This window comes from Danio rerio, chromosome 19 (genome assembly GCF_052040795.2).
Source record: "Danio rerio strain M-AB ecotype USA chromosome 19, GRCz13ab, whole genome shotgun sequence".
NCBI lineage: Eukaryota > Metazoa > Chordata > Actinopteri > Cypriniformes > Danionidae > Danio > Danio rerio.
Window position 1 is genome coordinate 37,558,291 of NC_141039.2, and position 23,221 is coordinate 37,581,511.

General features: G+C 36.9%; 1 protein-coding gene across 6 annotated transcripts in view; it reads right to left on the reverse strand.

Annotated features, from left to right (window-relative positions):
* rnf19b (ring finger protein 19B) overlaps nt 1–23,221 on the reverse strand; it is a 44,345-nt gene that overhangs the window by 18,074 nt on the left and 3,050 nt on the right. For 5 of the 6 annotated variants that reach the window (XR_015945223.1, XR_015945222.1, XR_015516028.2 and 2 more), the window contains exons 2-3: nt 10,104–11,305; nt 533–732 (exon numbers count right to left, since the gene is read on the reverse strand). Coding sequence is in view for 2 of the 6 variants with exons in the window: in XM_087294643.2 (XP_087150769.2) it covers nt 533–732; nt 10,104–10,702 (799 nt within the window). In the remaining 4 variants the exon portion in view is untranslated. 6 annotated transcript variants of the gene reach the window in all.

Consider the following 23,221-nt stretch of genomic DNA (forward strand, 5'->3'; position numbering starts at 1 on the left):
GTCCGTAGCATAACATATACTGGAAATTGTTTGCATTTGGTAGGGTGCTCAGGGGTTACGAGGGAGTTGCTTTGCATTTGTTATGTTTTTGTCCACCAGTCAAGTGTAAAGATTATAATCCAGATGGTTTCTAGATGGTTTCTAGAGGTGTCACTAGTTGACTCCCAAGGTAATACAGGTGCTATGCTATGTGATGCTATGGTAAGCGATTTATGCAATGCTCTGCTATGCTATGTGATGCTATGGTAGGCATTTCTATGCTATGCAACACTCTGGTAGGTTGCTCAGGGGTTACCAAGGAAATGCTATGCATTTGTTACGTTTTGGCCACTAGTTAGATGTAACAATTGTAATCCAGATGATTTCTAGATCTTGATCTTGTTGATGTCTAGGTCATTGCTAGGTTTATCTGTGTTGCTAGTTAGTAGCCTTCTAACTGAGGTATGAAGACCGCATCATTATTACGGACTCTAGACCTGACGTAAGTCTCTCTTAAGTTTATGGGATAGAAAGCTGATGATTGCATACTCACTGTGCCCCTGCTCGGCTGTGTAGCTGGGTGAATGGTTACTGTGCGTTCTCAAGGACAGCGCTCTCTGTTGGCGGGCAGAGTCACATGTCTGGTTAGGATGCCACGCTTGCTTGCAGTGGTAACAGAACTCGGCACCACACCCTTCTCTTCGGCACACCAACCTGGGGCAACTGGCACATCCGGAGGCAATGACTGCGAAACTGGCAGGAGAACAATGCAAACAGGTCAACAGACACTTCTAGAGAATCTATAATTTAAGTAACACGAGATATCATTACACCTAGCTGTGTGCAGTCTACTCTTACACTGAAGTATATGTTACAGAGATGGTATTAGATGGTAATAGTAAGGCAAGCGGGTTCTGTAGGATTACCATATGCACATGCTGTTGTATTCTGCGACTCTTTAAAGTAAAATTAGGAGGAATACTCATAGTGAAAAGTAATCAAATACACTAAAATGTAAGTATGTTCCTTGCTCAGAATCATTGTAATGTCAAATTCTTTTAAAAGGCAAGAAAAACACTAACAGGTACAGACATTATGGAAAAAACTGTGGGAGGATTTATTGCACTCTGTGTGTTCCTGCTCTGAGGGCTTCCAACTTATTCCAGTTGCAGTTTTTCCCCCTTTCATAAGAACATAGCTTGGTTGCCAAATTCTACTTCAAACCCAGAACAACTACATTATGAGCACAATGATGATGATGACACATATTATGAATTAAAAAAATATTCACAGTGGCCTAATGTAAGAATTTCCATGAATTAATCACTTTTTATTGCCAATGTGTCATCGAAACCTATTAAAAACAAGACCTTGCTTGTTTTTTATGCGAGCCTGTAGACTGATTTCTACTTGAAGGCAATACATAATCTGTAGTCTTTATAATCAAACGACCATAAAAGTGTGACTTAAATGAGCAGATCTTTTGACATGTGACAAATACTTCAACATCACAATGATAAAGGTTTTTCTTAACTGTGGTTTTATCATTTGTGTATGTGTGTGTGTGTGTGTGTGTGTGTGTGTGTGTGTGTGATTGTTATTGATAGCAAAACAAGCATCCCATATTTGCATCAAAATGTTGATCTCTGTATCTCGGATGACGCATGGCATTATTATCAGTATACAGCAGCATGTTTTAACTCTTGTGCACTGTTCAAATGTACTATCCTTTTGTTATGTTAGGGATGAATTAAACTGCTGTAGAGATGCATTGGATAAATATTTTTTTTTACATTTTTTTGCATAAATCTGTAAATCAATCTCAGTGTTCTGATCAAAACTGCTAAATTGCTTAAAAAATTACAGCATTTTAAGTCTTTAATTGGCAAATTCTCAAATTATGTCACTAATTTTTGGAAAAAACACAAAACAGCAAATTTTAAATATAAAAAGTAAAAACATTGGCTTTTATGCATTGTCAGATTTTATTTTTTCTCTCTAATTTACTGTTGGTGGCTTTTTTGCCTCATTCACTTCCATTATAACCATATTTGATGGTGCATAAATAGACAGTCTTTGTTTTTATTTACTCCATGTAGTTCTGAGAGCTGAGATGCATATTTAGATTTTCTCAGACACGTCAAGGTAAGTGTGTAAAGGTCATCTCTCACAGCCACACATACACACACTTTAATTTCCTGTTAAACTCCCTATAAAATCCAGGAACTAAGCTTTTTTTGCACAGGCTTATCTAAAGGGTTAATGGTTCCAACTGATGATCAACAGTATAAATGACAAATGTTACCTCTTCCCAACAGGAAAAACTACCAACTATCAAAAATGCAGGATTATATGGTGTCATAGTTTTGTAATAAAAAATGTGGTTGTAATGGAAGTTAATGGGGCAAAAACAGCCACCAACAGTAAATTAGGGAGAACAAAATGAAAATCAATAAATAAAACAATGGTTTAAAGACAATGATGTTTCACATGTCTGTGAAAGACTGTGATAAAAGGTCAAATCCAGTCCACAATTACTTTTTATATTGAAAATACGTCATTTTGTGTGTTTTTTCACCAAATCAGTGACATCATTTATGAACTTGGCAACTAAAGAGCTAAAATCCTGTCATTTTCTAAGCAATTTAGTAGTTTTGATCAAGATTTTGATCAAGGTTGATTAAAAGATTTATACAAAAAAAAAAATAATTTTAATCTGATGCATTTTTACAGCAGTTTAATTCAGTGGATGTTTTTATCCTGAACATAAAAAATGACTAGTAAATTTGCTCAGAGTGTATTGTTAATTTTTTTTATTATTATTATTTCAAAGCATTTTCTCAAAATATAATTCAAAATAAGATTTGTCATCAAAAATCATTCTAGATGAAAAACAGAAAAAGTTATGGCCTAATTAAGACTCAAAATCACCACAGAGTGGATGAAAACATCCCCAGCAAGGGTTAGTTGAAGAATACATTTTTTTTCCGGAGTATATCGGGACACTATGGCCCAAATCCAATTTTATCCCTTAGCCCTTACCCCTACCCCTCGTTTTGTGCATTCACTTGAGGGGGTAGGAGTGTCTCAATTCTCTTTAGCATGAAGGCGTAGAGCTAAGGGGAAGGGCTATATACCTATTTGAACTGAGATTTTTCAGGACCACAAGGGTTAAGCAAATTTACCAGAATACACCTGCTATAACGGCAGCATGGCTTCAACCGGAAGTAAGGAGATCCACAAATTAGTGTTTTTAGTGTCATTATTACAAATTTTTACAACAAACAAACACATGTTTTAATAAAATCTTAACCGCATTCATGTTTTATCATCATGCTTAAAAAAAAAACGCTAAATAAAAACAGCTAAATTTGGCAATCTATAACCCATAATAATAACTCCTGTATAGCAGTCCCACAACATTCTGACACTCGATGACACTCGAATACACTGTCAGAAAAATCTAGTGGCTGGGAATGAGCTTTTTACAGTGTCTGCTATAATAATAATGTTGTTTTTGTGTGTTTACATAGATGAATATGGCCCCGGTGTAAATGCGCAGTAGAGTTACGATCTTATTGCCACATTATATTATAAAATAATTTATGCTTTCACTGATTTCCTGAAGATGAACACCAAAAAATAACACGACTGGAATAACTACAGCAGCCGCGATCGTCAATCTCATGTGAAGCAAGAGCTCACGATAACATGATGATGAGTGTGGGTGCTGTAGTGCTGTCCCATTTCTAAAGGGTAAACTTTAAAGCCCTTTCCATTCACACTCTGTTTCAAGGGCCAAGGGGAAGGGGTAGGGGTACAAAAATAGAATTGGCAATGGGCCTAACTTATGTTCAGGTTTTTGCACATTACAAGCTGACTGCAGTTCACTTCTTGGCTACCTGCGTCGCTAATAGCACAGGTTTCTTTTTACATTCCACATATAAATATTAACAACCGGGACGAGTTGTTCCAGTGAAAGGAAGCTGACTTCTTCCTTCGAATTAAAACCTAATCCAACCTCCTCAACACTGACTTATGCGTGACACAAACAATTGCTTTAATTTCAGGTGCATGTTTCGACCTGTAGGGTTCTGAAGAAAGCATTCCTCTTTGAGTCGACACCTCATTAATCAGCTCAGCTGCAATGGAGAACTGTAAAATGTCCAACACAAAGAGCTTCCAATTACCTACACACACACACAGCCTACAAGTAGAGTCAAGCCGACCTCATTACACATGATTATGGTATCCCTGAACACTCACTAGGGCGGAAGACAAAGAAACCAACACTCTCATTTGAGCCTCGCAAAGACGCTGTGGCATGCAAACGGTCAAGCGAGTGGCCAATGATTGTCTTAATCAAATACCAGTCACGGTTTCCCATAGCAACTCTACCTCAGTGGCGCATCTCAGTTGCCATAGCAGCTCATCACAGAGGGAGAGAGAAACAAGCTGTTCCTTTCTCCCATTGGCAGCTCTGGCCTTTCAGTCAAGCTGAAGCGGAGCTGGTTGGGGGGCTGATGGGTAATAAGCAGCACCACAGACTGGAACTGATACTCCGGAAATTTACTGGGGAAGCTTTTCTGTCATCTCTGAGACTGAATGAACCGAAAAGCTGTCTATCATCTAAGTTCTGAGATTATTTCAATTAAATTCAACTAAATTCAAGTTTATTTGTATAGTGCATTTCACAATAATTACTGTTTGAAAGCAGCTTTACAAAAAGGTTAAGGTTGCTAGTTACTTTAATTGTATTAGTTACTAATAACTTTAACTAATTAACAACTAAGAGCTTTTTACAGTGAAAGCTATTATGTACATTCACCGGCCACTTTATTAGGTACATCTGTCGAACTGCACTTTAACGCAAATTTGTAATCAGAATAACACACCATGTCATAAAGCGTGAATTATCTCAGACTGGTTTCTTTAACATGACAAAGAGTTCACTGTACTCAAATGGCCTCCCTAGTCACTAGATCTCAATTCAATAGAACACCTTTGGGATGTGGTGGAATGGGAGATTTGCATCATGGAAGTGCAGCCGACAAACAAACTGGGACTAGTAAGGGGTACCTAATAAAGTGGCTGGTGAGTGTATAAGCATAGTCAATCTGCAGTTATATGGTAAATAGGTGATGTCATTGTGTACATGTTCAATAAGGGGCGGACTGGGACAAAAATTCAGCCCTGGCACTGTAGCCACACCAGTCCAAATTACCACACCGAAACAGCCCCACCCACAGACACGCACATTCACTATTTAGTCTACAGATGGTGAAATAATATGACATTCTTGCCTATATGTATGGGTAACCTCGGATTGGGTCGACACATCTTGAAACCAAGCGGCAGTTGCCGATTGGGCCAAATGCTTAACATTTATTATTATTATTATCATTATTATTATTATTATTATTATTATCATCATCATAATATCACATCTAGCAAGAGATAAAAGCTGTCTGCACTTAAAAACAATACATATTTTAAAAAAAACTGACCGGCCCACATTTAAAAATTGGTCTGGCCCTTCTGACATTTGCCAGAATTGCCAGATGGCCAGTCCGCCCCTGTGTTCAATGAAGTGTATTTCTAGTATTTAATGCATGTGTTCTAGTTAACTAGATTTCTAATTAGACTTCAAAGAGACAAATGAGATTTTTGGATGAAACTTTTCGCATCCTGCATCAAAAAGTGCCACTCTTGCATTTTACAACTCTCAATGACGCTATTAACACCCTATTAGTCAGTGGTGTGACCTCTAATGGCCTCTTTGAAAAACTCCCAGTCCATCTAAAACCCCCTCAGTGGGCCTGATAGGAAGTGGCAGTGAGTCAAACATGCTGAGACAGAATCATGTCCCTTAAATATAGGTCACAGGCGCAGCATTATGATTGACAAACCTTGGACAGGTTGTAAACTAAAACACTCTCTCAGAATGACACACCAGTTAAAGTAGACTTCCCACACAAGCCCAAGTGTTCCCTATTGCAGTCCAAGTGCCTCCTACACTCGCCGAAGCACACAGAACACACACAAAAAAGTGTGAAATGCTTTCCTGTACTTCTACAGATTCTGACAAAGATCTGAGCTATGTGTTCAGAGTTACATTTTAAGAAACACACAGTTTTTTTTGGAAATAGGAAACAGGCTCATTTCACAAATCGCCTACAGTTAAAAAGTTGAGTTATACCAGATTTGAATCTATTCAGCTGATCTCCTGGTCTAAAGAGGGCACTTTTAGCTTAGCTTAGCATAAATCATCGAATCGGATTAGACCATTAGCATCTCACTCAAAAATTTCAAAAAGAGTTTTGATAAATTTTCTACTTAAAACTTGACTCTTCTGTATTTCAATTGTGCACTAAGACTAATGGAAAACGAAGGAGCACTTTTAGCTTAGCATAAATAATTGAATCAGATTAGACCATTAGCATATCACTCTAACATTTTAAAAAAGTATTTTGATAATTTTTCTACTTAAAGCTTGAATCTTCTGTATTTGCATTGTGCACTAATAATATTGGAAAATGAAGGAGCATGTTTAGCTTAGGTTAGCATAAATCAATAAATCAGATTAGACCATTAGCATTTCACTCTAAAATTTCAAAAACAGTTTTGATAATTTTCCTAATAAAAGCCTGACTATTCTGTATTTACACTGTGTACTAAGATTAATAAAAAAATGAAGGAGCACTTTTAGCTTAGCTTAGCATAAATCACCAAACTTGTTCCAGGAGGGCCGGTGTCCTGCAGAATTTAGCCCCAACTCTAATCAAACACACCTGAACAAGCTAATCAACGTCTTACAAGGTATACTTAAAACACCCAGGCAGGTGTGTTTCCTATTTAAAGTGTGACTCCTGACTGTATTTACACTGAGCACTAAGATTAACGGAAGATTAAAAGTTGCTACTTTCTAGGTTGATATGGCTAGGATCTATACTCTCATTCCTGCGTAATAATCAAGGCTGCTGCCGTACCATGACGCAGGCGCAATGATATTACGTAATGCTTAAAAAAATAGTCCCCAGCTAGGTACAAGGTAACATTGCTGCGTAATAGGATGGATGTATTGGTCTTAATACACAATGTAACTACAGAAGAGTCAAATTTCTTTTTAAATTGAGATGCTAATGGTTTAATCTGATTCAATGATTGTTGCTAAGCTAAGCTAAAATTGATCCAACCAGACCCAGAGATTGGCTGATTGGATTCAAAACTGAAATGTTTAACTCTATGCGAGTTGTGAAATGAGCCTATTACCAAAGAAATGGAGTCATAACATTATAAACTTGTTTAATTTCTGTAAAAAAGAATAGCTTTCATCCTATTTAAAAGGTTAAAATGTGGACCATTGCTGATTTTCATTCTGATTCAAGAGCATGTTAAGCCAGAAAACGAACAAAAAATAACAACCAACGTTTGAGCAATTTTTGGATGCCTACACACTGGAGACTGTTTGACGAATAGCAATGCGTAAGCTCTGTTTTGAGGGTGTGGGAAGAGCTATGTCAGGCTGAAAGCAAGAGGGAATACTGCAAATTAAATTTCTGAAAGCTGTAGCCATCTCTCTGAGATCCTTATTGGTCAATGGATGCTTAAGTCAGGGGTCATACTAGGATTTCAGTCATAGGGGGTCCAGATGGGACATGAGCTGATGTAGCTCTGGGGAGTGTCCTGGTTTCTGTGCCAGAGATTAAGAGTTTGACCGTTTTTTTTTTTTTCTTAAACACCAAAGTTGAAGTTAAAGTTTTAATTTAACTAAAAACAAGCCTATACTTGTTTACCTTTTGTAGCTTGACATGAAACTGACACCAAAACACATTTTCTGATGAGCACTACTTAGATCAACCATTTATTATGGCTGAAAATCTCTTTGTGTAAATTCAGACTAATGTTTTCAGCATAATTCCGATCCATCAAAAGTGGCATTCACCTGTCAGCGCATGCGTTCAGTTACAGTAGCAGATCAAGTTGCATTTTATTAGTGATTTCGCTGGAACCAAAGCATTCAAATGAGACAAATGGAGCATGACAGATGCATACAGGGCACCACTATATGTCAACCATTGCTTATGATCATGTCCGGCAATGATTACAGGGAAGTATAATGCTTGGTGAAACAAACATCCAAGTAAATGGATGATTAAGTATGAAGTCACGTCAGATATCAGGAACAGAATAGCTCAGCAGTCATATCTGATCATTTGTGGCAGAGGGAAAAGGAAATTAAACATGATATGAGGGACTGAAATCGGTCTATATTTTCAGACCTCCTTCTGCAATACAATGACCATGGTTAACCCCCTAACTGTTTTGTAATGGGGATGTTTTTCAGTACATTTTTCTGAACTTATCTTGAGAAGCTATGTATAATGTGCGTATATTACCTATAATTTTTAAACATGAATTCCAAATGTGGGGTGACGGTTAAGGGTTAAACACTGACAGCTAACGCCCAATCCCAATTTTATTTTTGTACCCCGACTCCTTCCCCTTGACCCTTGAAACAGAGTGTGAAGGGGAAGGGCTTCAAAATTTACCCCTAAAATATGGGACAGCACTACAGCACCTGCACAAGTCATCATATGTCATCAGCTGCGTCCAAAAGCGCCTACTACTCAGTAGGGACTGCATTTGAATTTAAACATACTACTCGGCCCTTAGAAAAGTACGTTCTGAACAGTATGAATGTGAGCAGTATGAAAGGAGTTCGACATACTACATCCACCATTTTGCCATGGTCACACGTCAGTTGCGTTGGGCATCATGGGCTAGTGCAGCAGAGTGCTTAATTTGCAAATCGCGAGGTCACGGAACAGATCTGGGTAACTGATTTGGCATGCTCAAGCCGAGAATGTAGAGGTGTCGCACACGAAAGTGAAGAGAGGGGTGTTGGGGAAATAGTGGGACTTAGGATACCGGAGGGGGGTCGTAAGTTAAGAGCCAGGGCGGGGGTTGGTTGACGTAGATGAAAGTGAAGAGGGTTGGGGAGTCGCGGAAGAAAGTGAAAGTGAACAGCGGGTGAGATCGAAAAATGAGGTGTCTGATCAGATTTGATCAGAGGTGCCGGGTCCGATGTGTTCTGGCACAAATTAAGCCCTGGCGCAGGTTACATGAGATGCGCACTTCAGAATATCGCCGGAAGTAGTAGGTCATTCGGGTACTTCTCCCATACTGATTTTCAAATACTATAAATTCGGACATGCTACTTTTCGCATACTGATTTTAGCGTCCTGTATAATATGGAAGTATGCGATTTCGGACAAAGCTTCAAGGGGTATCTAGCCTTTCCCTTAGCCCTACGCCTTAGCTCCTAGCCCTTAGCTAAAGAGAATTGGCACACTCCTACCCTTTCACATGAAGGTGCAAAATGAGGGGTAGGGATAAGGGCTAAGGAGTAGAATTAGGATCGGGCCTACAAATTAGAAAAGCCCTTTAAAGCTGGTTTGTTTTAAGTATATATAGTCGATTGATCTGATGCCTACATTTCCCAACCAACTTTTTGAAAATCAAACCAAAACTTTGGATTCAGATCTAAAGGGATTGTTAATGCAAAATGAAAGCTCTAGCTCGCCCTTCATTTGTTCCAAACCTATATTATTGGACACAAAAGAAGATGTTTTAAGGAATGCAGGTTGATGATACTCATTGACTTTTTATCATATTTTTTCCTACCATGTAGGTCAATGCCTACCATCAATCAGCATTTTCAAAACACACTGTGTGTTTAATAGAAGAAGGAATCTTAAAAAGTGTTTAAAATCACATGAGGGGGAGTAAATGATGAGGTCATTTTCATTTATGGGTGATCTGTCCCTCACTGAAGTTACTTAAGTTGGTCAACATCATTTACTCAGTAAATCATTTCTAAAATGACCTCACTTTGCTCACAGAAGAACTGTCATACTAGAAGAGTAATGACCCTCCCCAACGGTCTAAAACTGCCCACAATTCCCTAGAACGTGACTGTATGCAGTAGCATGACGCATCTTCAGTGGAATCTAGGAATCCTGCCAAACTCAGGGTCTGCAAACTTTTGATCGTGTAGAGTAAATAAACCAACAAAACAAATAGGCAACTGTGCATCTTTTAGGATTTCCAAAGATTCTTACCCACAGTCTGGAGCGGGACACCATCGGCAGTCAGGGTCTGACGCCAGGCAGCGGCGCAGCAGGAACTCTTCATACTTCTCCATCAGGTTAGGATCATCCAGGATGAGGGCCACCTGCCATGGGGCAAGTCTCTCAGCGCACTCTGGGCAGCTGAGCTGCACTCGGCTCTCTGTGATTTCGATCCGCAAATACTGCCGTAGACAGCACAGGCAAGAGCGATGGCTGCATCCCTGGAGCTCGGGAAGCTGCTCCGCAGGTTGCCGCACCAGGCACAGGGGGCATTCTAGGAGTTCTTGACCTCCCAGAGAGGCCTGGCTAGTGGAGAGTGGCTCGGCGGGATCTGCCGTTGAAGGGTCTGAAGACACATTGGTGGGCGTGGGGGGCTGCAGAAGCTGCTGCTGCTGGATTTGCTGCTGTTGGTGCAGCTGTTGAGCGAGAGGAGTGCCCACATTAGCCTTGCTCCCCCTAGGCCCACGTTTGCTATGGAAGAGGCTATGAAAAGAGATCCTGCCTTGCTTCTTGCCCGGTCCACGACATTTGGGATTGGGAATGCCGCTAACCGAGGAGTGGGGGGATTCAGAGTCCTTTTCGGATCCCATTTCCTAGGAAAAACTTTGTAATAATCTCCCACTTGAGTCTTTTAGAGAGGTCAGCAAGTTTGGGTTAGAGGAGTTCAAGTGAAACGTCCCAGTTTCTTCCACGGAAAGATTTCACCCAAGCTCCAAACCTCAAGAACGTGCGCAGTGCTGATATACAAAAGAATTTCTGTCAAGGTCTCAGCAAAATTCCAGTCAGTTTCCCCGTTGGAAAAATTCCATTTAATAAGTCATTTCTTCCTCTTAGCTATAAAAGGTCGTTTAAACAATAAACGGAAAGATAACCAGACCAACAGGAATACAAAAGTCCTTTCACTTGAACAATCTTCTCGTTAATACTAAAAAGAAACCAGGAAACAAAAACAAACAGTTGCACGCCAAATATATCAACTACAAACCTGACAGATACTGTCAATTAAAATCGGGGCGTCAAAAGAGAACCATAAAAGTTTACGATGACAGTACAAAACAAACTGTAAAGTCTTTGATGGCTCGAGAGGTTGTAATCCTTTCTCAGGGCTTGTCTTCTATCCTCTCCTGTTCACTGAGCCGAGATGTGTGTGTGTGTGCTCCAGTTTGCTGCTCTCCCCTTCTGAATCGGCCGGTCTGTTAAGGAAGAGAAATAGCACAGGAAGTTAGCACAGAGCACAGACAGCCTGCAGGAGGAGCATGCTCGGTGCACGCTCACGTACACACACACACACTCCTCCCTTCTTTTATTCTCAATCTCTTTTCATTTCACAGTTAACTCTTGATGAACTGAAGTGACTGACGAGTCGACCCCTTTCCAGCTAATTACAGATCACACAGTTAGTTGAAGAAGTAATTGGCACTGTGACATTAAACCTATTACTGTCATCAGATTTTCTGGCCATCCATCTTGTGCTGAATATTTTACTTCTCTGCTTTTCTTTGTGTCTCAGTGTTGATGACTCCTCTCATCCACACACTCTCACACACACACTCCAGCGCCCGCTCTCCACTTCACACTGCGCTGCTAGTGCAGTTGCCATGGTGATTCCCACTATGAACACAGCAAACAAGGACTCTCACAGTGACTCTGGCCCTCACACACACACATACACACACCTGGCAGATATTAACACCATACTTCACATAACGCATGAGCGAAAGTGCACTTTATTCATTTATTAATATGATTAACAAAACGCTTCGTAAATGTCATTCTGAAGCAGAGGAAATGGTTTTGTAGGCCAACCTAATCTGTCAATCTCTCTAGTACATATTACTACTCGAAAACACACACACTCGAGCTTCACAAACTCATCCTCATGTCCTGATTCCTGCTCTGGACTAATGCCTGCGTAGTATAAATCTGTTTACTTGAGCGAGGGGGAAGGGACAGAGACCACCACGCTAGTGTAAAGATATCAGTTTACTTTTATGTCCAATGACATTGTTGGGTTTGTTAATGGGTCACTGACAAATAAGTGTGTCACTGTTGGAGGAAAGAAGGAACATTTTCGAGGAGCAAGATAATTATTTCATTTAAGAATGTCATGATGTAGGTTCGAGCCCCAGCTGAGTCAGTTTCTGGGTGGAGTTTGCATGTTCTCTCCTTGTTCTCGTGGGTTTCCTCTGGGTGCTCCGGTTTCCCCCACAAGTCCAAAGACATGTGCTATAGGTGAATTCATTCATTCATTTTCTTTTCGGGTTATGGCCTAGTCACACTATGCTATCCGAACTGTGCCAAGGCTCGTTTCCCGGATCATTTGAGAAGTGTGAGTGCTCTGAATCGGGCTCAGGCATGGTTCACTTGGGGGGCCCTGGCCCAGTTGGAAGAGGTGTGCCTGAGGACGGTTCACTTTACGGTTCTTTGCCTGAGCCCGAAAGTGAAGAAGCTACATCAATTGCTGCGGCGCTTCAAAACCAGAACAGGTCATGTGACATCACTTTCTGCAACGTTTCAAACTCTCAAAGTAACCAGAAAAGGAAATAGAATTCTTATTCAGAGGACTCACACTTCTCAAACGATTCGGGAAATGGGCCTCGGCACGCTTCGGATGGCATAGTCTGAGTACGCCCTTAGTCTAGGTCACATGTGTCAAAGTCAGTTCCAAAAGGGCCGCAGCTCTGCACAATTTAGTTCCAACCCTAATTGAACACACCTGATCAAACTAATTGAGTCCTTCAGGCTTGTTTGAAACCTACAGGTAAGTGTGTTGGATCAGGGTTGGAACTAAACTGTGCAGGGCTTCAGCCCTCCAGGAATTGAGTTTGACACCCCTGGTCTAGGTGAACTGAATAAACTAAATTGGCCATAGTGTATGAGTGTGAATGTGAGAGTGTATGGTTGTTTCCCAGTACTGTGTTGCAGCTGAAAGGGCATCCACTGCATAAACATGCTGAACAAGTCGGCGGTTCATTCCGATGTGTTGACCCTTGATAAATAAAGGGGCTAAGCCGAAGTAATATGAACGAATAAATGTTATGATGTGTAACCATTATGTAAATAGTACCAAGATCAAATATTTTCCTTATACCTTGAATCAGGGGCGCTGCTTGGGAGGGAGGGGGGCTGTTGGCCATTTTTAGGGCCCTTAGAAATACTATTAGGGGCGCAAACGACACGCATAGTTGAATAGTAGAATAACTACACTGTAAAAAGTGTTGCTCAATTAAAATTTTAGGTTGAACCAAATTTAACTTTACAAGTCCTTTTAACTTACATCAATTAAGCTGACTTACATCACCAAGTTACATTTTGTTTAACCTAAAAAAAAAAACTAGTTGAAGCCCGACTAACTTTCTAAATTAAGTTAAGGTAACATAAAAACATATGTTGTCAGGACCTTTATGATCATTCAATCATTTCTTTTCAGCTTAATCCCTTTGTTAATCTGGTGTCGCTACAATGTACCGCCAACTTTTCCAGCATATGTTTTATGAAGCGGATGCTCTTCCAGCTGCAACTGATCACTGGGAAACACCCATACACTCTCATTCACACACATACATTCAGTCATTTCTTTTCGGTTTATTCTCTTTATTAATTTTTGGTTGCCACAGTGGAATGAATCGGCAACTTATCCAGCATATGTTTTATGCAGCAGATGCCCTTCCAGCTGCAACCCATCTCTGGAAAAAAAATATACACTCTCTTATACACATACATACAGTATGGACAATTTAGCTTACCCAATTCACCTGTACCGCATGTCTTTGGACAGTGGGGGGAAACTAGAGCACCCGGAAGAAGCCCACGCCAACACAAGGAGAACATGCAAACTCCATACAAAAACGCCAACTGGTCCAGCCGGGACTGGAACCAGTGACTTTCTTGTTTATTAAGCCGACCAAAAAACATTCCCCATAAAGTCAAGATGTACTGGTATTGCTATACTTGTGAGGACATTTATAGGCAAGTACATATGTGTGTGTGTTCATATAAATTCATATTTGGCCAAATATAAGACATATATTTCATTTTCCCTTCGGCCCAGTCTCTTTATTCATCAGGGGTTGCCACAGCGGGATGAACCACCAACTTATCAGGCATACGTTTTACACAGCGGATGCCCTTCCAGGTGCAACGAGGTACTGGGAAACACTCTCATTTAAACACATACACTACAGCCAATTTAGTTTATTCAATTCACCTATAGCGCACAGTCTTTGGACTGTGGTGGGAAACCAGAGCACCCAGGGGAAACCCATGTGAACAAGAAGAGAACATGAAACTCCACACAGAAACGCCAACTGGCCCAGCCGGAACTTGAAGTGGCGTACTTCTTGCTGTGAGGTGACAGCGCTAACCATCGAGCCACTGTGTCGCCCTATGTTATATACGTGAAATCCAAATATGACCTTGTATGTCACATATGTAATTTCCATATATTTCCATCTATCACATGTCCAGCAGGGCCGCAGCATGAAGCAGAATGAACTAAAGCTGGCTGTTTTTTTCTGCTGGCATGCATTCATAGATCTGCAAGGTACGCAGTGACAGCAGTCAATGTGACCCACTTTCCGCCGAGTGCTTTTACACACTGCCACACGCCGCGTCCCGATGTCTTGACCCATTATGAAAGAGGTGCTCCATACTGTAGAAGTACATTAAGAATGCAAAAGTGCCCGACGGAAACAGGAAAATCCCATACAGTCTCCACAAATCTGCTCATTCTAAACATGGAGACTGAATAAGGGTGGGATTGAATCATAGCAGGCTAAATGAAACCTCTATGTATTTATAACTTGGGGCTGAGATGGTAATAGCCCTCTATTCCACTTCAGCAGCCTCTGCTAATGCAACCCATGACACATAATTACCATCTGCGCTCTCTTAGCTTTAGCGTGTGCGAGGGATGCTATGCTAGTGGGTGAACAACAAAAGCTGTTTCATGAAAATCTGTGTCACATCAAAGTGCAAGTGTACAAAGTCAAAGTGTGTGTGTGTGTGTGTGTGTGTGTGTGTGAGTGTGATGGGCGTGGCTGGGTTTGTTGTAAAACAGAGGTTGTTCTATTATTTATCAGCTGTGAATGACGTGTCGATTCACAAGAAGCTGATGTTTTTTTGCTTGTACTGAAATCAGCAGCCTGCTTTTTCCATCTAGGGAAGAGTTTACTTTAAAACTTTAAAAGTGTCATGGAACAATCCACAGCATAAACACACCGGCCTTGTTCTTTTTTTTTTTTTTCGTAGAAAAACATTTATCACTTTTTTTTAGTTTGCATATCACAACTAATTGAATTACACTTTATACAGGTATCTGGAATATTATCATTAAACTTGTGCAACATATTAGGAGTTACAGTTGAAGTCAGAATTATTAGCCCCCCCCCCTTTTCTTGATGTTGTACAGAGCAAGAAAATTTTCACAGTGTGTCTGATAATATGTTTTCTTCTTATTTGTTTTATTTCAGCTAGAATAAAAGCAGTTTTTAATTTTTAAAATCCATTTTAAGGTCAAAATTATTAGCCCCTTTAAGCTATATATTTTTCGATAGTCCACAGAACAAACCATCATTATACAATAACTTGTCTAATTACCCTAACCTGACTAGTTAACCTAATTAACCTAGTTAAGCCTTCAAATGTCACTTTAATCTGTATAGAAGTGTTTTGAAAAATATCTAGTGTAATATTATTTACTGTCATGATGGCAAAGATAAAATAAATCAGTTATTAGAGATGAGTAATTATAACTATTATGTTTAGAAATGTGTTGGATAAATCTTCTCTCCGTTAAACAGTATTTGGGAGAAAAATAAACAGGGGGGCTAATAATTCTGACTTCAACGTTCCCATTAGCCTTTTGTACTCTACGAGTTTCAGGCTTCTGTCGTTTGTTTGTATCTGAGCTTTCTTACATGCCTCATTCCAATCCTCTACAAATATTTCATTATATCTTCTTTCCATAACCTTAGTTTGGATTCTGAGGATTTGTTAGAGCCAGACACGAACAGACATGGAGATTGAATCTTTATCATAATAGTGTCCTTAATTGCTGCCTCTAACAAGGAAATGTTAGGAATATCTAATGGATGATTTTGAGATGAGGATATAAAACTTCTAAGTTGAAGATATTTTTAAAAAAATGGGTCTTTGAAATGTCATACTTGTTTGAAATTGCTGCGATGAACATAAATACTTCATCCTCATCGTACATATTTTGTACTTTCCTTAACCTTTTTTAGCCCATATCCGAAATCCTGCATCCCTTTTTCCTGGTTTAAAATTAACATTAGCCAAAATAGGACTAAAACGTGACCAGGAGAAAGTTCTGTTCAAATATTTACAACACAGGTCTTCTTTTATGAAGTATTGATCACAGTTAGCAGAAGTTAGCTTCAGTTTTTAAAGGTTGCCAGTGCAGCCTCACTTACAGAGTTTGTAACTGGATGAAATGTTGATTAACACACACAAGTGAAAACATTTTTTAAAATAATGTGAAATGAGGTGAAAAGGGGAAGTTCTTCTATCAGTCGGGGATTTTTTTAGTTGTTGATTTTGTGGTTCAGAGGTGTGAATCTGTGATTTTTTAAAATGTAGATCAGGATGTGAGCAAGAATACTGAGAATTGGGTTAGTAATAATCAAATGTTATTTTTAGGTTAGCAATAATCAAATGTATGCAAATTACTTATGATCAAATAGATTTATTCCATACTATTGATCAACATGTTGCATTCAGAAAGTGAATTATTAACAGAATGAGGACAGCACAATTCATGCAAATACTTTGGAAACACTTGATTAAATATAATATTATTACATTTTACAACAATTAAATGTAAAACTAAATATTTAAAATTGAATATAATTTTTTTTATAAAACATAAAAATATAATTTTTTTCATGTTAAATAAAATTAATTACATAAAAGTACATTAATAAAATTAAAGTTAAATAAAAACTTAAATTAAAAAAAAGTCCCAGCTGGATTGTCCATAGTGTATGAGTGTGAATGAGTGTGTGTGGATGTTTCCCTAGTGATGGGTTGCAGCTGGAAGTTTATCCGCTGCGTAAAGTATATGCTGGATAAGTTGGCGGTTCATTCCGCTGTGGTGAACCCAGATTAATAAAGAGACTAAGCTGAAAAGAAAATGAATGAATGAATGAATGAAGTCCAGCTTGCGTTTCTGTGAGGAGTTTGCATGTTCTGCCCGTGTTGGCGTGGATTTCCAAAGACATGCACTGATACCGTGAATTGGGTACGCTAAATTGTCCGTTGTGTATGTGTAGGAATGAGAGTGTATGGGCGTTTCCCAGTGATGGGTTGCAGCTGGAAGGGCATCCGCTGGATAAAACATATGCTGGATAAGTTGAAGGTTCATTCCGCTGTGGTGACAGTTGATGAATAAAGGGACTAAGCCAAAGGAAAATGAATAAATGAAAGTATATTTCAATTCAATTCAGCTTTATTTGTATAGCGCTTTTACAAAGTAGATTGTGTCAAAGCAGCTTCACATAAATGGTCATAGTAACTGGAACAGTGTAGTTCAGTTTTTTAGTGTTTAAGTTCAGTTCAGTTCAGTTTAGCTCAGTTCAGTGTGATTTAAACATTACTGAGAGTTCAAACACTGAAGAGCAAATTCATCGATGCGTAGCTCTACCAATCCTGAACCATGCGAGGCAGTGGCGACAGCGGAGAGGGAAAAAAAACTTCACCTGATAGGAGTGAAGAAAAAAAACCTTGAGAGAACCCGACTCAGTTGGGCACAACCATTTTAATTTCTCCGCTGGCCAAAAGTCTTGTGCAGAGCTTCAGTCGCCGTGGTGGAGGCTGGAAGATGGCCTCAGTGAAGTCTCGTCTATACTGAATACTGAGTATTAATGAAATGTGATTTTAGGTTAGCAATAATCAAATATGCAAATGACTCATGATCAAATAGATTTTTTGCACAATATCAACATGTAAGATACAAAATCAATTCTTAGAAATCTACAAAGACATTATTGTGCAACAGTTTGTGTTAAAAACACTCCAGTGAAATTTTGAAAATATTTTAAATACAGAGAAAGCATATTAATAAAGGCAGGTATTGTCTACATCTGAGAAACAGAATTATGGGTAGAATAATGTTCCTTCAGCAGTCAACATGACAGATATACTTAGGTAAAAAAATAAACATGTTTTTATTCCATTCATTCATTTTCCTTAGTTCCTGATTACCAGGGGTCACCGCAGCAGAATGAACCATCAACTATATGCTTTACGCAAAGAATGACCTTCCAGCTGCAACCTAGCACTGGGAAACACCCATACACGCTGACTCTCATTCTCACACACACACACATACACAACCACCAATTTTGTTTACCCAATTCACCCAAAGCACATCTCTTTGGACTTCGGAAAACCAGAGGAAACCCATGCAAACATAGGGAGAACATGCAAACTCCACACAGAAATGCTAACTGGCCCAGCCAAAACTCAAACCAGCGACATTCTTGCATTGCTAACCACTGAGCCATTGTGCCGCTTGTTTTTTTGTTTATAAATTTTTTTAATGATTCTTGTTTAAATGCAGAACAAGATGTGTTGATGTGTGTGTGTGTGTGTGTGTGTGTGTGTGTGTGTGTGTGTGTGTGTGTGTGTGTGTGTGTGTGTGTATATATTTTTAAAGAGTTAATTGTCTTTTTAAAGGAATATTTCACTCATTTCATGAATCTCTTTTGTTGAACACAAAATAAGATATTCTGAAGAATGTTGGAAGAAAGCAGCCATTGACATCCATAGTAGGAATAAAAAAATTACTATGGAAGTCAATGAGAACAAAATCTTCATTATTGGATGAACTCATTTATTTTCCTTCGGATTAACCTCTATTTCAGAGGTCGCCACACCGGAATGAACCGCCAACTATTCCAGCATAAGCTATACACAACGGATGCCCTTCCAGCTGCAACCAAGTATTGGAAAACACCCATAAACACTTATTCACACATGCACTCATACACTACGGACAATTTAGTTTATTCGGTTTAACTATAGGGCATGTCTTTGGGCTGTGAGGGAACACGGGGAGAACATGCAAACTCCACACAAAAATGCCAACTGGCTTTGGATGAAGTGTCCCGTTAAAACTCAGATATTAAGGTCAAATTTTAACCTCATTATTGCTGTTGTCTATCACACAGTAACTTCAAATAACTAAATCAAAATGACTCAAAATGACCTTAATTTGTGTGGTGAGAGAGTCTGTATGCATGTATACTAAATTACAAGATCTATCATAATATTACACTATAAACAATAAGTGGAAAATGTATCATCAAGTGAAACAAAATAACTGTCAATTTTGTGTTAAGCTAAAAATACAGTTTTTCCACAGCTGCGATAGGTTTCCATTATTGAAAAAGGAAACCACTGCTCAGTCATAATGAAAGCAGATGCTTACTACACACACTTACTGTAAGAGACATCCCCTATAATGAACAAAAAGCTTCTGTTTCAGAATGAATTGTGTTTTTTTCCATATCATTGATCAACATGTTTTATACAGAAAATGAATTATTAACAGAAACCACAAATGTTGGCTACAAATCAGAGAGTTCACAGCTAAGAATGAGAACACAGAACAATTCATGATAATTCTCTGAAAACATTTCATTAAATATAATATTATTACATTTAAAAACAGTTAAATATGAAAATATTTTTATTATTAAATAAATTAAATAAGTAAAAGTTTAAAAACAAAATAAAATAAACTAAACTAAGCTAAATTGAACAAAACAAAATTAATATGAATAATAAATAAAGAACTTTTATTAGAATAAATAAAAATAAAATAGAAATAAACAAAACAAAACTAATTAAAATAAACTAAAAATGAATTAAACTAAATTAAATATTATTAAATAAACATTAATATAAAATAATAAAGTTAAATAAAAAAGGAAAATTAAATAAGCTCAATTAAACAAAATCAAAATAACATAAATAAAATGTATTTATATATATATATATATATATATATATATATATATATATATATATATATATATATATAAACAAAACAAAATTTTACAAAATTAAAATAAAAAATAAGTTAAATGTAAAACTAAATATTTAAAATTTAATTTAAAATTAAATATTTTTATTATTAAATAAAATTAAATAAGTGCAAATTAAATAAAACTAACTCGTTAAATACAAATAAAAACTAAATTACTAAACCAAGCTAAATTAAACAAAACAAAAATAATCTAAATAAATATAATTTATTAAAATAAATAAAAAAAAATATTTAATTAAAATAAACAAAGTTCTAATGAAACAAAAAATAAATTAAACTAAATTAAATATAAAGCTAAATATTTAAAAATTAAATATTTAATATTAAATACATTTAAATAAAGTTAAATAAAAAGAAAAATTACATAAAAATAAACAAAAATAAATTAAAATAAAACAATTAATTAATAATAAATAAAACAATGAGCAGAATAGATTAGAATAAAATAGAACAGAATAGAATAAAACAGAACAGAATAAAATAGAAGAGAACAGAACAGAACACACAGAGCAATGAGGGAAAAATTAAACACAATAACACAGTAAGTGTGTACAGAGTTTGGTCTCCAGCCAGCGATACACCACAAGCCATCTTGACAAATGTGTTACCGTGGGAGAAAGACAGAGCTAGACTGACAGCGTCTCAGCACTTCTGCCCGCGACAAACCCTGAACCTGCACACATCAGCACTTTCCTATCATTCTATAGCCCTAGACTACAGCTCAGTCTGTCTCTATCTCACCACATACACACACACACACACACCGGTCACATGGTTAATTTGGTGTACAGGTAAGCTACTGGATCTCTGGCCATTACATAACCATTTGAGTCACATCTGAAGCTGTTTGTTGTTGTTAGCACTGGTCCTGCTGTCTTGTTTTTCCATGAGCATCTATATCATACAGTATGGTGCACAAAGTATTGTTCAATTATTTCAATTTGCAGCAAAGTAAAGAAGGTGAAAACATCACTCATATAATGAAACTGACATTTACTCAGTCTCATTTTCCCTAAACATTTGATCTATTTTCTTTCAGGGTACATAAAAAGGGGGATTTCTTATGAAAGCAGTTTATATGAACAGTAAGATATTCCATATGATATGACATTTAAGTAGTTATTCACTAACTATTACCAACAACCGAGGGTTCACTACTTTACAAAATGTGACAAAAGATAATGATTTGAAAAACCTTTTATATACAGTTGAAGTCAGAATTATTAGCCCCCTTCAAATTTTTTTCTTCTTTTTAAAATATTTTCCAAATGATGTTTAACAGAACAAGAAAACTTTCACAGTATGTCTGATAATATTTTTTCTTCTGGAAAAAGTCTTATTTGTTTTATTTCGGATAGAGTAAAAGCTGTTTTTAATTTTTTAAACACCATTTTAGGGACGAAATTATTAGCCCATTTAAGCTACATTTTTTCTCGATAATCTACAGAACAAACCATCATTAAACAATAACTTGCCTAATTATCCTAACCTGCCTAGTTAACCTAATTAACCTAGTTAAGCCTTTAAATGTCACTTTAAGCTGTATAGAAGTGTCTTAAAAAATATCTCTCCATTAAACAGAAATTGGGGAAAAAAATAAACAAGCGGTCTAATAATTCAGGGGGGCTAATAATTCTGACTTCAACTGTATATTTAAGATTATTTAACAGATTTTTCAAAACATTTTCTTCTGAAAAATTTTTTATATATTTAGGAATATTTAAAATACTTTTATATAAACTTGATTAAAAGTATGCCTTGGCAAATGGAAACTATACCTGAAATTCTGTGCTCAGCATAATTTTGAAAGTTAATATTCGTATCAATTTCTCAGTAAATAAAGGCAATGTGTTTTGGTGCATTTAAATAAAACAGATTTATTATACAGATATATTTATTAAAATATTATTTTAGTCACTACACATATTTAAAAAAACTGAAATATAATATAATTAAATTCAAGCAAAATAATGCAAAAAAAATGTTGATCTCTTGATTTTTTCCTCTTTTTCAAATTTGTATTTAAGATATTTCTTTAATATATACATTTGGCTGTACTAGTTTTAGTTTTTGGACCGTTATCATATGTTATTTTGATAGATAAGCTCCAGATTTGGCTGTACTGACTGATCTAATGTATATGCACAAATATAATATTGTAGAGTATTCCTATTAAAAATATGAATTTGAAAGAGAGATTAGTGAGGGGTGTGCTTATATATGCTGAGCACCGTAAGGCTTAAAATTAATAAAATACTAAAAGTTCAAATTAAAACAGAAAATCTACAAATATGAGTAAATAGTAAATGCAAATTCAAAAAGTTGAGTACTACAGCAGAATAAAAATTATAATAAAATAACCATTATTATTTTGGATAATAAAATCATGAGCAGTGATAATAACAATAATTATTTATTTAGGTAAACTAATCCATAATATTTACATAGTTATGTTAATATGTTCATGTTATAATGTTAATGCTAATATATTCATAAGGCATTTGTTCAAAAGTACAATTTTTTTTCATAAATAAAGATATTTTTGTTGAAATATGAGCGACTTCTGTCCCTCCATTCAAAATAGATTCACCCAAAACTCGAAACGAAGTACGATATGAACTCAAGTCTTAAAGTGTGAATTTAATGAGCCATGAATGAATATGAATCTATAGGAATATGTCTATGATATGGAATGAGCAGGGCCAGACAGAATCTGTTGACGTTTTTTACTATTTCTGCAGAGAATTTTGTAAAAAGTCTGCGGATTATGCAGAATTATTTTGGGAGTATCGTAACAAAAAACGTAATATATGAAGTAAAAACAATACCTTTTTAACTTTTATGTAATGTTTACAATGAAAATCTATCTAGATCCACTTATTTGGTAAACAAAGCAAGTCTCTCATAAATTATCTCTACTAAAAGACAGAAAATATTATTGTACAAACTGTATTGTAAATAAATCAAATTAACACTTTCATATTAGTCAATATAATTACGAAATTAGTATTAGTCGAAGTTAATTTAAAAACAGAAT